General features: G+C 47.5%; 1 protein-coding gene across 4 annotated transcripts in view; it reads left to right on the top strand.

The window, feature by feature from the left end:
* The window catches only part of LOC112221070 (receptor-type tyrosine-protein phosphatase zeta), a 95319-nt gene that overhangs the window by 54221 nt on the left and 22988 nt on the right, over nt 1-18110 (top strand). For all 4 annotated transcript variants that reach the window (XM_024383427.1, XM_024383359.1, XM_024383283.1 and 1 more), the window contains exons 5-12: nt 1757-1852; nt 2929-2995; nt 4768-4925; nt 6322-6472; nt 11239-11423; nt 11839-11965; nt 17118-17158; nt 17332-17932. In XM_024383427.1, the coding sequence (XP_024239195.1) occupies nt 1757-1852; nt 2929-2995; nt 4768-4925; nt 6322-6472; nt 11239-11423; nt 11839-11965; nt 17118-17158; nt 17332-17932 (1426 nt within the window). The remainder of the gene's footprint in view (nt 1-1756; nt 1853-2928; nt 2996-4767; nt 4926-6321; nt 6473-11238; nt 11424-11838; nt 11966-17117; nt 17159-17331; nt 17933-18110) is intronic.

Here is an 18110-nt window from a genome sequence, read left to right as displayed (position 1 = left end):
TGTTGGTGCTGACGTGGATAACAATATCTCTATACTCTCTACACTCGCCAGTTTTAGCTTTAGCCAGCACCATCTTCAGATTAGCCTCAACGTCGGTAGCCCTGCACCCTGGTAAACAGTGTATGATTGCTGGATGATTTGTTTTAAGTCTAATACTGTGGGTAATGGAGTCGCCAATGACTAGAGTTTTCAATTTGTCAGAGCTAATGGTGGGACGCTTCGGCGTCTCAGACCCCGTAACGGGAGGAGTAGAGACGAGAAGGCTCTACTCTGTACTTACTGGTGGCATAGACACTGTTTCATCCTTTCCTACACTGGAATTACCCTTGCCTAGCGATTGCGTCTGAAGCTGGGCTTGTAGCACAGCAATCCTCGCCGTAAGGCGATCGCTCTCCTGTATATTATGAGTACAGCGACTGCAATTACAAGGCATCATGTTAATGTCACTACTTAGCTTCGGCTGTTGGAGGTCCTGACGAACAACGTCCAGATAAAGCGTCCGTCCGGTGTGAAAAAGTTGAATGAAAAAAAGTTAAGTGATGGAAAAACCAAAAATATAAACGGTAATTAAAAAGTAAAAACCGTAAGGTTGGCAACAAAAACGCACAGCAACACGTAAACAAGTCTGCAAGTTGTGACCGGAAATGTGTAACTCTGTGTTGTTGTATGTGTCGAATTGCTACGCTTTATCTTGGCCAAGTCGCAGTTGCAAACTTGTTCTCAACTAGCCTACCTGGTTAAATAAAGGTGAAATAAAAAATAAATCAAATAAAAAACTTCAATGAGAGCGGTTCAATTGTTGTGAAGAAGGCTTCAGGGCACCAAAGAAAGTCCAACAAGCGCCAGGATCGTCTCCTACAGTTGATTCAGCTGCGGGATTGGGGCACCACCAGTACAGAGCTTGCTCAGGAATGCAGGTGTGAGTGCGTTTGCACGCACAGTGAGGCGAAGGCTTTTGGAGGATGGCCTGGTGTCAAGAAGGGCAGCAAAGAAGCCACTTTTCTCCAGGAAAAACATCAGGGACAGACTGATATTCTGCAAAAGGTACAGGGATTGGACTGCTGAGGACTGGGGTGAAGTCATTTTCTCTGATTAATCCCCTTCCCGATTGAATAGGGGCATCCGGGTTGCTTCTTAGCCAAGGGAGTGGGCTCACTCACAATTTTGCCTAAGAACACAGCCATGAATAAAGAATGATATCAACACATCCTCCGAGAGCAACTTCTCCCAACCATCCAGGAACAGTTTGGTGACGAACAATGCCTTTTCCAGCATGATGGATATTTTGGGTCTATGGCCAGGAAACTCCCCAGACCTTAATCCCATTGAGAACTTGTGGTCAATCCTCAAGAGGCGGGTGGACAAACAAAAACCCATAAATTCTGACAAACTCCAAGCATTGATTATGCAAGAATGGGCTGCCATCAGTCAGGATGTGGCCCAGAATTTAAGTTACAGCATGCCATGGTGGATTGCAGAGGTCTTGAAAAAGAAGGGTCAACACTGCAAATATTGACTCTTTGCATCAACTTCATGTAATTGTCAATAAAAGCCTTTGACACTTATGAAATGCTTGTAATTATACTTCAGTATTTCATTGTAACATCTGACAAAAATATCTAAAGACACTGAGGCAGCAGACTTTGCGAAAATTAATATTTGTGTCATTCTCAAAACTTTTGGCCACGACTGTAGTGTTCAATGACAGTACATAGGATATCAACCATCTCCTGTACCTTATCTCTGTCTGTTCCAGATGCAGATCTACTGTTATGAAGCGCTTCACTTTGAGTCCATAGACCAGGCCATCAAGGACGGGGGCAGGATCACAGCTCTCTCTGTGCTGTTAGAGGTGTGTGTTTGTATGTTGTGACTTGCTATGAGCATGTAATAAATGTCTGGAGCAAATAGTGTGTTAAGTGTTGCTCCAACGGGGGGTGGTTCAGGTAGGTAGGTATTCTAGGTAGATTGGGTGGAGTGGATTTTCCTGGTGGGGGGTTCAGGTAGGTAGGTACTATAGGTAGATTGGGTGGAGTTGGTGTTCCTGAGGGGGTTCAGGTAGGTAGGTACTGTAAGTAGATTGGTGGAGCGGGTGTTCCTGAGGGGGTTCAGGTAGGTAGGTACTGTAAGTAGATTGGTTGGAGCGGGTGTTCCTGAGGGGGTTCAGGCAGGTAGGTACTGTAAGTAGATTGGTTGGAGCGGGTGTTCCTGAGGGGGTTCAGGTAGGTCAGTACTCTAGGTAGATTAGCTGTCGACACTGACAGGAAGAGTGTATTTGCGCTGTCTGTGTGTTTATGCGTTTGTGTGGATGTGTGTTTGAGCGTGTGTGTGTGTTCATGCATGTGTGTGTGTATGTGCATGACCTGTGTCAAGAGTGTGTAGTGGATCATTTTGCATCCATACCAGCAAGGTTTTTCATAGTCGATGAGGGATGACATATCTACTTGCAAGGGCATGACTTACCATTAGGTAGAAGAGGCAATTGGCTAATCAAGGGGCCTCGTGAGCTAGCATAATTTAGAAAAAAACTATGCTAGTAATATTATTATTTTTTGTACAATTATTCCGCACGAGGCCCCTAGATTATGTTACACTCCGCGACCGACCCTGTAATCAAAGGGGACAGGATAGTGGAACTGATTACCCACCACAGTATCAGACTGACCACAGATTAGACATGCATTATAGAGTTTGGGTTCAGCTGTGGATTATACAATCTCTAGCTATTAGCTTGCAACAGTGTGAGCTTCAGTTTAGCATCATTGTTAGCTTCAGCTTAGTTTAGCATCAGTGTTAGCTTCAGTTTAGCGGGTCACAGCTTTAAAGCAGCCTAAAAATATAGAGACACAAAAAAGTGAAGGAGAGGAGAGGAAGCCACTGTAGACTTTTGAGAGGTCTGACTAACCTCTTTCTATTCGCTCTTTACAGACAGGCATTGAAGACAATGACAACTACATGGCCATTATCGACGGAATCAACAGTGTCAGCCGATTCGGTATGCCAACCTGACCTCCAGTAACCTTCTACTCATCCAATGCTCACCTTAAAATAGTGTATTTAATGTAACGACTCGCTAGGCATGGCTGGTAGGATGTCAATGATGAGGAACATTGACAAGAACAATGGCGTATTTATTCAAATAAATGGGTTCACAAAAAGGATGGTCAAAAAATGTCACTCAAAACCACTCCCACACACAGGGGATGAATTTAACTTAGACTGGAACTTAACTTAAGAGACTAAATAGCTGGGCTGCTATCCAGCTTACCAGCCGATTTGTTCTTTCCAGTTTTTTCTTCCTGTGGAAAGTCAATGTGCACGGGCTTCCTCCAAATGTCTGTAGAGCTCAGCCTCCGGCATCCAGCAAGGAGCTCCTCTTCTGTGGAACTGAACCAGCACCTTAAATGTGTCCACTGTGCAGCAGCCTAAAGCTTAGTGTATACTTCCCAGTCAAAATAGTTTGCACATATATTACGACTACATTTTGTGACGTTTTTTTGTTTGTTTTGGGGGTTGGTAGGGTTTTAGCACACACAATTATTTCTTGAGGCAAACCGAAGTTCGTAGCCGAAGTCTACGCCCCTTCGTCAGTGATTGGTCAACAGTAGGGATTTTTCAATGAAGAGTTTGTCTTTCAACTAGACAACTACTTTTCATGCACATTTTTCCCTTGAAAAATACTGCACCAAACATCTCAGTTAATTTAAAATTGCTGTCAAAATGAATGACAGATTCCTTGATTTAACTTTGATTCAAACTATGTTGAGGAAGTGTTACTGGGTATGTTGTTGATATGGCATCTCAAGAGGAACAAACAACATTAATATTGCAGCTTTTTTCTAGTTTTTCAAACGAGGGTCTTTAGGGACTATGTGAAACGAGATGTTCACTTCGCCTAGTCGAGTTCTGCTAAGAGCAAACCGAACCTATGTATGCGGACACCTTAACGACGCGGAGTGGCTTCAGGTGCAGGGCGTGGCACTGCAACCTAGCTTGCTGCACCCTAATCTGCTGGTTGTGGTGTGTGGCTGACTCCCCAAATAGTGGCATTCCCCGGCCACACCACCTGGGGCGCCACACTAAGTTATCCAAACACAAAGCCACCTTATCCAAGCGTAGCTATAAACCCCTAGTTTGCGTTGCATTATAGATGTATTACTGCACAGTATTAATTGAAAGTCTGCATAGCCTGGGCTATTAGAAACTGGGTGGTTCGAGTCCTGAATGCTGATTGGCTGAAAGGTATGACAAAACATTTATTTTTACTGTTCTAATTACCTTTGTAACCAGTTTATATAATAAGGCACCTCAGGGTTTGTGGTATATGGCCGATATAGCACAGTTAAGGGCTGTATCCACGCACACCGCGTTGCATCGTGCGTTAGAACAGCCCTGAGCTGTGGTATATTGGCCATATACCACACCTCCTCGTGCCTTATGGCTTAAGTGTAGTAATTCATGCTAATGGTAGTTGAAGCTTGTCATGCAAGTAGGCGTTACAGAGGACTTCAGTGCATCAGCTCATTGTTGTGGGTAATGTCAAGCTCTTATGAACGCTAGTTGTACAAACTTCTTTGTACAGATTTAAAGTCAAATACCACTTTACCCCACAGTCATACACCCATTATCTCACTGTGTCATGATAATGAACATTTGATGTTTATGTCGTCTATCCTCTCTTTCTCTCTCACTACTTTATTTAGCCTTCCGTGCATTTTCATCTTACACATGTCCCCCTCTTTTCTCCTCTACCCTCCTTTTCTCAAGGTAAGAGTGGGATGGTGGGTCCCTTCTCTCTCCGTGGCCTCCTGCCCAACTCAACAGATAAGTACTTCACCTACAATGGCTCCCTCACCACCCCACCCTGCACTGATACCGTGGAGTGGATTGTCTTCAAGAACACTGTGGCCATCTCCGACACGCAGGTGTGTGTGTGTGTGTGTGAATAAAAGCAGAGAGTGTGTGTGGAAATATTGTTTTTGTTAGTACAGAAGAGAAAGGGAGCGGGAGAGTGCTGGGCGCCTCCTCATCTCCCTATTTGTCCACTGTCAGACGACAGTTGTTTTTTTATAGTATGAATGGGTTGGGTGGGAGCTTAACATATGCTCCTTCAAGTCGCTATTCATAATTGCTTGTAGCTCTGTGTGTCTGTTTCTTTGTGTGTGTGTGTGTGAGACCCTTTTTGATAAGGTATCGTGTGTGTGTGTGTGTGTTTTGTGTGGGGTGTGTGTGTGTGTGTGTGTGTGTGTGTGTGTGTGTGTGTGTGTGGGGGGTGTGTGTGTGTGTGTGTGTGTGTGGGGGGGTGTGTGGTGTGTGTGTGTGTGTGTGTGTGTGTGTGTGTGTGTGTGGGGGGGGTTGTGGTGTTGTGTGTGTGTGTGTGTGTCAGTACCATGTGTTTCATTTTAAGCGGAGTGAAGGCCTCTGTCTATATTTTTTGCTTGTGTACACCTCAGGTAACACCTGTCAATCACAAATACCCTGAGGGCTACAGGAAAGACACACACACACACACACTCTCTCACTCATTTGATCAAATCAAATGTATTTATAAACCCCTTCTTACATCAGCTGATATCTCAAAGTGCTGTACAGAAACCCAGCCTAAAACCCCAAACAGAAAGCAATGCAGGTGTAGAAGCACGGTGGCTAGGAAAAACTCCCTAGAAAGGCCAGAACCTAGGAAGAAACCTAGAGAGGAACCAGGCTATGAGGGGTGACCAGGTGTGTGCCTTTCCAAATCCTGTCCAATCAATTGAATTTACCACAGGTAAACTCCAATCAAGTTGTAGAAACATCTCAAGGATGTTTCAATTTCGAGTCTCATAGCAAAGGGTCTGAATACTTCTGTAAATAAGTTATCTGTTTCTAATTTTTAATACATTTGAAAAAATGTCCAAAAAACTGTTTTCGCTGTGTCATTATGGGGTATTTCATGTAGATTGATGAGGAACATTTTAGAATAAGGCTGTAATTGATCTACATGTGGAAAAGGGGAAGAGGTCTGAATACTTTCTGAATGCACTGTATATATAGTGTTACACAATAGACTGTACAAGACGTGTATATGATATACATGCATGCTTGTGTGTAGCACGTGTGTGTGTGTTAGGGTGTGAGAGGACTGAATACTGTTTGAACCAGTTGTTTAGGTCTATGTGAATAATGATAATAGTAATACAACCATCATTTCCCGATGATCTTTATGTGGTCTCTCCTTGTGTGGCATTGTGCCCAAGGACACAATGTGAAATCACCATGCAATAACAATTACTAATGTGTAATAATGTGTTGATGGAACGTGTTGGTTGTATTGTGTTGTAGCTGGAGGTGTTCTGTGAGGTGATGACCATGCAGCAGGCAGGCTATGTGATGCTGATGGACTACCTGCAGAACAACTTCAGGGAGCAGCAGCAGCAGTTCATGGGACAGGTCTTCTCCTCCTATACCGGCACGGAGGAGGTCCTCACTCCCAGTACGTACCTGTCTGTCTGTCAGAGGAGGTCCTCACTCCCAATACGTACCTGTCTGTCTGTCTGTCTGTCTGTCTGCCAGAGGAGGTCCTCACTCCCAGTACGTACTGTCTGTCTGTCAGAGGAGGTCCTCACTCCCAATACGTACGTGTCTGTCTGTCTGCCAGAGGAGGTTCTCACTCCCAGTACGTACCTGTCTGTCTGTCTGTCTGCCTGCCTGCCAGAGGAGGTTCCCAGTACGTACCTGTCTGTCTGTCTGCCTGCCAGAGGAGGTTATCACTCCCAGTACGTACCTGTCTGTCTCTGTCTGCCAGAGGAGGTCCTCACTCCCAATACGTACCTGTCTGTCTGTCAGAGGAGGTCCTCACTCCCTGTACGTACCTGTCTGTCTGTCTGTCTGTCTGTCTGCCAGAGGAGGTTCTCACTCCCAGTACGTACCTGTCTGTCTGTCAGAGGAGGTCCTCGTACCTGTCCCGGTCCTACGTACCTGTCTGTCTGTCTGTCTGTCTGTGTGTCTGACTTGTCTGTCAGAGGAGGTCCTCACTCCCTGTACGTACCTGTCTGTCTGTCTGTCTGTCAGAGGAGGTCCTCACTCCCAATACATACCTGTCTGTCTGTCAGAGGAGGTCCTCACTCCCTGTACGTACCTGTCTGTCTGTCTGCCAGAGGAGGTTCTCACTCCCAGTATGTGCCTGTCTGTCTGTCAGAGGAGGTCCTCACTCCCAATACGTACCTGTCTGTCTGTCTGTCAGAGGAGGTCCTCACTCCCTGTACGTACCTATCTGTCTGTCTGCCAGAGGAGGTTCTCACTCCCAGTACGTGCCTGTCTGTCTGTCAGAGGAGGTCCTCACTCCCTGTACGTACCCTGTCTGTCTGTCTGTCAGAGGAGGTCCTCACTCCCGGTACGTGTCTGTCTGTCTGTCTGTCTGTCTGTCTGTCTGTCTGTCTGTGGAGGTTCTGTCCCAATATGCACCTGTCTGTCTGTCTGTCTGTCTGTTCTGTCCCTACGTACCTGTCTGTCTGTCAGAGGAGGTTCTCCCTCCTGTACGTACCGTCTGTCTGTCTGTCTGTCTGTCAGAGGAGGTTCAGAGGAGGTCCTCACTCCCTCCCAATATGCACCTGTCCCTGTCTGTCTGTCTGTCTGTCTGTCAGAAGAGGTTCTCACTCCCTGTACGTACCTGTCTGTCTGTCTGTCAGAGGAGGTCCTCACTCCCTGTACGTACCTGTCTGTCTGTCTGTCACGTTCCTGTCTGTCTGTCTGTCAGAAGAGGTTCTCACTCCCAGTACATACCGGTCTGTCTGTCAGAGGAGGTTCTCACTCCCAGTACGTGTCTGTCTGTCAGAGGAGGTTCTCACTCCCAATACGTACCTGTCTGTCTGTCTGACAGAGGAGGTCCTCACTCCCTGTACGTACCTGTCTGTCTGTCTGACAGAGGAGGTCCTCACTCCCTGTACGTTCCTGTCTGTCTGTCTGTCAGAAGAGGTTCTCACTCCCAGTACATACCGGTCTGTCTGTCAGAGGAGGTTCTCACTCCCAGTACATACCGGTCTGTCGGTCAGAGGAGGTCCTCACTCCCTGTACATGTCTGTCTGAGGAGGTCCTCACTCCCAGTACATACCTGTCTGTCTGTCTGTCAGAGGAGGTCCTCACCCCCACTACGTACCTGTCTGTCTGTCAGAGGCGGTCCTCACTCCCAGTATGTACCTGTCTGTCTGTCAGAGGAGGTCCTCACTCCCAGTATGTACAGTTGAAGTTTACATACACTTAGGTTGGAGTCATTAAAACTTGTTTTTCAACCACTCCACACATTTCTTGTTAACAAACTATAGTTTTGCCAAGTCGGTTGTCTACTTTGTGCATGACACAAGTCATTTTTCCAACAATTGTTTACAGACGGATTATTTCACTTATAATTCACTGTATCACAATTCCAGTGGGTCAGAAGTTTACATACACTAAGTTGACTGTGCCTTTAAACAACTTGGAAAATTCCAGAAAATTATGTCATGGCTTTAGAAGCTTCTGATAGGCTAATTGACATAATTTGAATCAATTGGAGGTGTACCTGTGGATGTATTTCAAAGCCTACCTTCAAACTCCGTGCCTCTTTGCTTGACATCATGGGAAAATCAAAAGAAATCAGCCAAGACCTCAGAAAACAAATTGTAAACCTCCAAGTCTGGTTCATCTTTGGAAGCAATTTCCAAACGCCTGAAGGTACCACGTTCATCTGTACAAACAATGGTATGCAAGTATAAACACCATGGGACCACACAGCCGTCATACCACTCAGGAAGGAGACTCGTTCTGTCTCCTAGAGATGAATGTACTTTGGTGCGAAAAGTAGCAAATCAATCCCAGAACAGCAGCAAAGGACCTTGTGAAGATGCTGGGGAAAGCAGGTACAAAAGTATCTGTATCCACAGTAAAACAAGTCCTATATCGACATAACCTGAAAGGCCGCTCAGCAAGGAAGCCACTGCTCCAAAACCATCATAAAAAAAGCCAGACTGCGGTTTGCAGCTGCACAAGGGAACATAGATCGTACTTTTTGGAGAAATGTCCTTTGGTCTGATGCAACAAAAATAGAACTGTTTGGCCATGATGACCATTGTTATGTTTGGAGGAAAAAGGGGGAGGCTTGCAAGTCGAAGAACATCATCCCAACCTTGAAGCACGGGGGTGGCAGCATCATGTTGTGGGGGTGCTTTGCTGCAGGAGAGACTGGTGCACATCACAAAATAGATGGCATCATGAGGCAGGAAAATTATGTGGATATATTGAAGCAACATCTCAAGACATCAGTCAGGAAGTTAAAGCTTGGTCGCAAATGGGTCTTCCAAATGGACAATGACACCAAGCATACTTCCAAAGTTGTGTCAAAATGGCTTAAGAACGACAAAGTTAAGGTATTGGAGTGGCCATCACAAAACTCTGACCTCAATCCTATAGAACATTTGTGGGCAGAACTGAAAAGCGTGTGTGAGCAAGGAGGCCTACAAACCTGACTCAGTTACACCAGCTCTCCTATCCAGAGCGAGTTACAGTTAGTGCGTTAATCTTAAAATAGCTATGGGGCAACCACATTTCACAGTCATCGTAAGTACATTTTTCCTCAAAGTAGCAAAGTCGGAGATAGTAAGAGGGAAAATCGTAAAGTAGATTGGCCCTAGCAAAACGATGACTCTTGTCACTCCTGGAGATCATGAGTTCTCTAGCTACAGAATGAATCTCTTGTATTCACTCCTGGTTCTTGGTACTAACACCCGATTCAACTAATCATGGTCTTGATGATGCATGTCTCTGTGCCCAGTATGAAGGAAGTTAGAGGTAGTTTTGCGAGCCAATGCTCACTGGCATTAGCGCAATGACTGGAACTCTATGGGCATCTGCTAGCATGCCTACATTTTCATAGAATATCAAAATCTGAACAGCAAATAGCAACACACCAATATCAAATGTCCAAAATATATTTGATGACACTGTTGGTGGCCTATTAAAATGTCATAGGAGGCAAGCACTGGTAACCTGCCTGCCTGTCACCACTACCGTTCCCTATTTTGGGCGTCCCTTACCCTACTAAAGAAGTGATTGCAGTAGTTTGATGTGTGTTTTCAACATAATCAGGACTTTAACTAGCACATGGATGCTGGAAGTCTGGCAGGCATTAATATTCAGACAGCATGTTTGTGTGCCTCCTTAATCATACCCAGACTCTCACACGGGGGCTTTACAAGTAGGCCGTCATTGTAAATAAGAACACATTGTTAACTGACTTACCTAGTTAAATAAAGGTTCAATAAATTCTAATCTTAAAGGGAGAATGTATTTGTTGTGGATGCTTAGGCACCAGGCTAATATGCTAAGCCAGGGACAGACCTTCTCTCTCTCTGTCTCTCACTACTTAATGTGTCATGTCCGCATTGATATTAGTCTCTGTTTTTTTAGACCAGGTAGTTGCTAGGTTACCTGCTCAGAGTCTGTGGCTGCCTCCTCACTTTCACAGAGTACTTTTCAAATGTCTTTGAAAAATAGATAGAGTGCATTGAATATGATATAATGTACATGAATAGGTGTGAAATGTATCTTGCTTCCCTGTTGTTATTGGACATACCATTTGTTTACCAGAGTGAGATGCTTTTCGCAAAACAAAATAGAGATGGCAATTATTTTTGTGCTTTTGTTGTGATTTGTTTTGCGAGTAGTTAGGAAAAGACTCTGTTGTTCCTTTTGCTTTTCTCTTGTGTTGAAAATGGGGGTTGTACAACTGTAAGTCTCCCTTTCTGAAATCCCTCACCATCATTAAAAACATGAAATAAATCTATTCACCCCTCCACCAACCCCCCTGGGCCGAGGATGAATCCGTAGGTAAACTGAGGTGCAGATTTTAGCATAGATCATGTAGGAAATGTGTCAACGGTTTAGTCATTGTACCTGGCCATTGTCTCAGGTCTCATTTCGATTGACTTTAATCTCTCCCTACTCCTGTAATCTGTATTAATCCCAGGGTCTCAATGTGTCTGTGATCTGCGTTAGTACTGGAGCGCTAATCTGTGATGGAACCAATTAGGAAGGACAAACACCCAGTTGAGGCTGATTCTCTTATTTGATTCTTATTAATCTATATTAATTCTAATATTTTTTATTTATTTTTCTCTTGTCTCTCTCTCCCTTTCTCTCTGTCTCTCTCCCTCTCTATTTCTCTCTCTCCCTTTCTCTCTGTCTCTCTCCCTCTCTATTTCTCTCTCTCCCTTCTTTCTCTGTCAGTCTGTAGTTCAGAGCCGGAGAATGTGCAGGCGGACCCCCATAACCTGACCAGCCTGCTGGTGATGTGGGAGCGGCCGAGGGCGGTGTACGACGCCGGGATAGAGAAGTACTCAGTCACCTACAGGCTGGCCCAAGGAGAGGACTCTGCAACCTTCCAATACCTGACTGACGGAGACCAGGATGTGGTGAGCATCCTTTATGAAGTGGTGGTGGTGGTCTAACACACACAGATGACCAAACCCGGTCAATCACATTTCAGAAGGTTTTCAGGAATGAATAAATTAATGAAGGGATGAATGAAGAAACAAATGAAGAAACTAAAGAACCATAGTGTGATTGAATGCAAGAGCAGATGCTATAACCACCTCCTCCACCACCACCACCTTCACCTCCTCCTCCTCCCTCACCACCATCTTCACTTCTTCCACCACCACCTTCACCACCTTCACCACCACCACCAACTTCTCCACCACCACCACCATCTCCTCTACCTTCACCACCACCACCTTCACCACCTCCTCCTCCTCCACCAACACCACCACCTTCTCCACCACCATGACCCTAAATCCCCTGTACTCTCCTCTCCCTGTTGTTCCCCAGGGGGCCATGCTGCAGGACCTGAAAGCCAATACTAGCTATGTGGTGCAGGTGGTGGCCGTGTGCACCAACGGTCTGTACGGTCACGTGAGCGAGCAGCTGTCCGTCGACATGCCCTTCGAAGACCCCGGTAAGACTGACAACCGCGACTGCAAATACCTCTACACAGACCGTACGTAGCATTCTGATTACATGAAGAGTAGAGACCAAACCTAGATGGTTGACCATTTGCAAACCAGTTCCCTTTATTGTGTCTCTTTAATGGTAGTCAGTCAGTTTGCAATTAATATGCTGTGAAGGCTTCTCAGATAGACTTATTAACTAGGCATTAATGGATTGTGTTGAGGAATTCAGAGGAAGTAAGGATATAGTTCTGTCGTGGTTTCTGAAATTCTGATTGGTGTCCACACCTTTTACATATGTCACACCTACCAAACTGTAACAGGTTTCCAGAGACACTTCTGTTTCCCAGCACATCATGAACCCTGTATGACATCCACTCTCGGTCTTCTTTCTGTCCAGTCCTGTTCCTATGTTCTACTGCTGTTTGTAGTGTGTTCTGGCTCTGGGTGAAAGCTGTTTATTTTTCATGTCCTCTTCTGTCTATGTACTTACTTAAAATGTGCTTTTCTATATTTCTGTCACACCCTGACCATAGTTTACTTTGTATATTTCTATGTTTTGGTTGGTCAGGGTGTGAGCTGAGTGGGCATTCTATGTTTCATGTCTAGTTTGTCTATTTCTATGTCTGGCCTGATATGGTTCTCAATCAGAGGCAGATGTTAGTCATTGTCTCTGATTGGGAACCATATTTAGGTAGCCTGGGTTTCATTGTGTGTTTGTGGGTGATTGTTCCTGTCTCTGTGTTTTCACCAGATAGGGCTGTTTCGGTTTTCGTTACGTTTCCACGTTTGTTGTTTTTTGTAGTTTTTGTATTGATTCGTGTTTTACGTTTGTTGATTAAACATGGATCGCAATCTACACGCCGCATTTTGGTCCGACTCTCATTCACCAAAAGAGAACCGTTACAGAATCACCCACTGCAACGGGACCAAGCGGCGTGTCAACAGGCAGGAGCCACAGGAGAAGCAACAAAGGCAGCAACAGCGGCGCAATGAGGATTTGACATGGGACTATATATTGGATGGCAAGGGTTGCTATACATGGGAGGAGATCCTGGCGGGAAGGGATCGCCTTCCATGGGAACAGGTGGAGGCAGCGAGGAGAGCAGAGGCAGCCGGAGAGAGGAGCCAGCGATATGAGGGAACACGGTTGGCAAGGAAGCCCGAGAGTCAGCCCCAAAAATTTCTTGGGGGGGGGGCTCACAGGGAGTAGGGCTACGCCAGGTAGGAGACCTGCGCAAACTCCCTGTGCTTACCGGGGGGCTAGAGAGACCGGGCAGGCACTGTGTTATGCAGGGGTGCGCACGGTGTCCCCAGTGCGGGTGCATAGCCCGGTGCGGTATATTCCAGCTCCGCGTATCGGCCGGGCTAGATTGAGCGTCGAGCCAAATGCCATGAAGCCGGCTCTACGCATCTGGTCCCCAGTGCGTCTCCTTGGGCCGGCTTACATGGCACCAGCCTTGCGCTCGGTGTCTCCGGTTCGCCTGCATAGCCCAGTGCGGCTATTCCACCTCGCCGCACTGGCAGGGCGACCGAGAGCATTCAACCAGGTAAGGTTGGGCAGGCTCGGTGCTCAAGAGCTACAGTGCGCCTGCACGGTCCGGTCTATCCAGTACCACCTCCACACCCCAGCCCTCCGGTAGCAGCTCCCCGCACCAGGCTTCCTGTGCGTGTTCTCGGTCCAGTACCACCAGTACCAGCACCACGCATCAGGCCTACAGTGCGCCTCGCCTCTCCAGCGCTGTCGGAGTCTCCCGCCTGTTCAGCGCAGCCAGAGCCTTCCTCCTCTACAGCGCTGCTGGAGTCTCCTGTCTGTTCAGCGCAGCCAGAGCTGCCAGCCTACATGGAGCAGCCAGAGCTGCCAGCCTACATGGAGCAGCCAGAGCTGCCAGCCTACATGGAGCAGCCAGAGATGTCAGTCTGCATGGAGCAGCCAGAGATGTCAGTCTGCATGGAGCAGCCAGAGATGTCAGTCTGCATGGAGCAGCCAGAGCTGTCAGTCTGCATGGAGCAGCCAGAGCTGTCAGTCTGCATGAAGCAGCCAGAGCTGCCAGCGTGCATGGAGCAGCCAGAGCTGTCAGTCTGCATGAAGCAGCCGGAGCTGCCAGTCTGCAAGGAGCTGCCAGTCTGCACGGAGCTGTCAGTCTGCAAGGAGCTGTCAGTCTGCAAGGAGCTGTCAGTCTGCACGGAGCTGTCAGTCTGCACGGAGCTGTCAGTCTGCACAGAGCTGTCAGTCTGCACGGAGCTGCCAGTCTGCAAGGAGCAGCCAGAGCTGCCAGCCTGCATGGAGCAGCCAGAGCTGTCAGTCTGCATGAAGCAGCCGGAAGGCCAGTCTGCCAGGAGATGCCAGTCTGCACGGAGCTGCCAGTCTGCACGGAGCTGTCAGTCTGCACGGAAGTGTCAGTCTGCACAGAGCTGTCAGTCTGCACGGAGCTGCCAGTCTGCAAGGAGCCGCCAGAGCTGCAAGTCTGTAAGAAGCCGCCAGAGCTGTCAGCCTATATGGAGCAGCCAGAGCCGCCAGTCAACGTGGAGCAGCCAGAGCCGCCAGTCAGCGTGGAGCAGCCAGATCAGTCAGTCTGCCATGATCCGCCAGTCAGCCAGACTCTTCCAGATCCGCCAGTCAGCCAGACTCTTCCAGATCTGCCAGTCAACCGGACTCTTCCAGATCTGCCAGTCAACCGGACTCTTCCAGATCTGCCAGTCAACCGGACTCTTCCAGATCTGCCAGTCAACCGGACTCTTCCAGATCCGCCAGTCAACCGGACTCTTCCAGATCCGCCAGTCAGCCGGACTCTTCCAGATCCGCCAGTCAGCCGGACTCTTCCAGATCCGCCAGTCAACCGGACTCTTCCAGATCCGCCAGTCAACCGGACTCTGCCGCCAGTGCCGTCAGTCTGCCCAGCGCCGCCAGTCTGTCCAGCGCCGCAAGTGCCGCCAGTCTGCCAGGATCAGTTAGATCCGCCAGCCAGGATCCGCCAGTCTGCCAGGATCCGCCAGTCAGCCAGACTCTTCCAGATCTGCCAGTCAGCCAGGATCCGCCAGTCAGCCAGACTCTTCCAGATCTGCCAGTCAGCCAGGATCTGTCAGTCTGCCAGACTCTTCTAGATCCTCCAGTCTGCCAGACTCTTCCAGATCCGCCAGTCTGCCAGACTCTTCCAGATCCGCCAGACTCTTCCAGATCCGCCAGACTCTTCCAGATCCGCCAGTCTGCCAGACTCTTCCAGATCCGCCAGTCTGCCAGACTCTTCCAGATCCGCCAGTCAGCCAGACTCTTCCAGATCCGCCAGTCAGCCAGGATCTGCCAGAGCCTTCCTCCTCTCCTGTGCTGTCGGAGTCTGAAGAGCCCCTTTGTCCCGAGCTGCCCCTCTGTCCCGAGCTGCCCCTCTGTCCCGTGTTATTAAGTAGGGTTGCCGTGGCTAGGAGGTCACGGAAGCGGACAAGGTGGAGGAAGACTATGGTGAAGTGGGGGCCACGTCCAGCACCAGAGCCGCCACCGCGGACAGATGCCCACCCAGACCCTCCCCTATAGGTTCAGGTTTTGCGGCCGGAGTCCCCTTGGGGGGGGTACTGTCACACCCTGACCATAGTTTACTTTGTATATTTCTATGTTTTGGTTGGTCAGGGTGTGAGCTGAGTGGGCATTCTATGTTTCATGTCTAGTTTGTCTATTTCTATGTCTGGCCTGATATGGTTCTCAATCAGAGGCAGGTGTTAGTCATTGTCTCTGATTGGGAACCATATTTAGGTAGCCTGGGTTTCACTGTGTGTTTGTGGGTGATTGTTACTGTCTCTGTGTTTTCACCAGATAGGGCTGTTTCGGTTTTCGTTACGTTTCCACGTTTGTTGTTTTTTGTAGTTTTTGTATTGATTCGTGTTTTACGTTTGTTGATTAAACATGGATCGCAATCTACACGCCGCATTTTGGTCCGACTCTCATTCACCAAAAGAGAACCGTTACAATTTCTAAGGCGAGGAATACCCCCCTCAATCTGTTTGGTTGAGATCAAAGGTTATTCCATGTGTCCTATGTCTCACAAACGACAAAACATTTTGAAATGGCACCATTTCCTCTGGTCACAGTGAGAGAATGTTTGCTTATGGGCAGCATTTGTCATTTGTATGAAATGATGGGAACTCTGTATCTGCTGAAGTTGATAATAAACTAATTTATTGTTGCTAAAAATCCTTTGCATCATATTTCAATGTGCATGAATTGTACACACTCATCCAAATGACTTGATACAATTGTGTGACCGAATGCACTGTGACAGTTGTGGTGACAAAACAACTCCTTTGTGAGGTCTGGTTGTGCACTCACTCATTCATTCCTTTCCTTTCCACTTAACTCTTTATAAACCCACCTCATGCTTCACAAACCCATTCTGATCAGGCCTGAGGCCTCCATATGTAATTTAGCCCAATCCAGGTAAGATGGTGTTTGTGTGTGCGTGTGTGTGTGTGTGCGTGCGCGTGTGTGTGTGTGTGTGTGAATACTCAGTTTGTACTGACCCGGAAGTTCTGCCCAATATAACCGAACATCTCCCTCATGTTGTTATCTCACTGTTTCTCTCGCTCTCCCTCACCTGGTATCTACACTGACAGCAACATATTCTCAAAGATTTCTAGTATAGATTAATATTATATCGCATGAGTTTTCGCTTCATATACTGTGGACCCATTGAAAGATGTGACCTTAGTGGATATCAAGCGTCCGAAGATTTTTGTCAGAATGGTTTTCACGTATTGGCTGTGTTGGATGTGTGTTTTTGGCAGATACTTTATAGATATTTTCTCCGTCACATTTTGATGTACGTTTCAAGTAAAGTGCTTGTCTGTTACAACGTCGTTGGGTTTGTCAATGGGACCAATATCTTCGATTATAATGCCATTGTTAGTAATTGTCAAAGTTGTAGCTAAATTGAAGAAAAACAAATCACACATAACAATGTCTAGGCTGTTTTCTTCGATTGCCACACTGTCTTTGATATTCGTATGAACATGTTTACAGATGTACGATCTTAATTGATCACCCTGCTCAAATTACGATCCTACATCTGTACAGTAATGTATTTTCAACATCCTTTGCTCGTAGGGAAGGTACATTATTAAGTATGAAATCCCACGACTCGGTCACTAACGCTATCATCTGATGCTTTTCAGAGGTAACACCTTATCCAGATTCTACTGAGTTTGAAGGGGAAGTAAGTATAATATTGCATAAATGTAGCTTATTTCATAATGCAATGTGATAATACTGTCAGTAGCGTACTGCAAGAAAAGCATTCATTTAAACGTAGGATATAGTACGAGGAGCAGTGTCTCATGACAAGACTTCAGTATTTTCCCATGCACTCTGAATGTATTTCCCCACCAGGAGGACTATGGACCCTGGGCTAAACCAGGTGAAGAACTGGACAATGACATGGACTGGACAACCCAAAGCACTACGAGAACCAGGCCCACTTCAACCACTGGCCCACCCAGCCTCCCCTTGCCTGCTATCAGAACCACCACCCCATTTGTCCAGAGGAGAACCCCCACACCAGGCACTCCATCCAGGACCACTCAACCCAACCAAGCACAGACTTCCACAGAGCAGAGTGAGAGGTATCGCAGTACAACCAGAGCACCAGCAGAGGGTGCCGTCTCAGCAGGCAGCAGAGGCAGGGGAAGAACCCAGAAGTATACCACTACAGTGACCACTCCGCAATCACGCACTGATGTCATCAACACTTCATCAACCAAGACCGAGAAGGGCAGAGGGGTGGCGTATCCTGTGACCGTCCCAAGCGGAAAAGGCAGTGGTGTTTCCATAGCCATTCTGCTCCCGGAAAGCCGGACCATGGCCACTTCCGCCTCCTCCCTCTCTCAGGGAGAACCACCATGGCCTACAAGTCCCAGCATGCCCTTGTTTTCATCCACTGCCTCCTCCTTCGCCGGGGCACTCTTGCAGACCACGCAGCCGGTGTTCAACGGTGAGCCACTCCCCTCCACCCTCCCTGTGTGTGACACGTCGACCCCTGGCAACCCCGGCTCCACCCCTAACAACGACCCCACCGCCTGCCTGCATGCCCCTCCCCCGTCTAGACCCCTGTCGTCTGTGACCCCTCCTGCTCTGGACTCCCTGCATGCAGCTACAGCACTGTTGTCTAG

The sequence above is a fragment of the Oncorhynchus tshawytscha genome, linkage group LG01 (genome assembly GCF_018296145.1).
Source record: "Oncorhynchus tshawytscha isolate Ot180627B linkage group LG01, Otsh_v2.0, whole genome shotgun sequence".
Classification (NCBI taxonomy): Eukaryota; Metazoa; Chordata; class Actinopteri; order Salmoniformes; family Salmonidae; genus Oncorhynchus; species Oncorhynchus tshawytscha.
The sequence above is the reverse complement of the archived record's forward strand: the minus strand, read 5'-3'. Positions and strand labels throughout refer to the sequence as shown.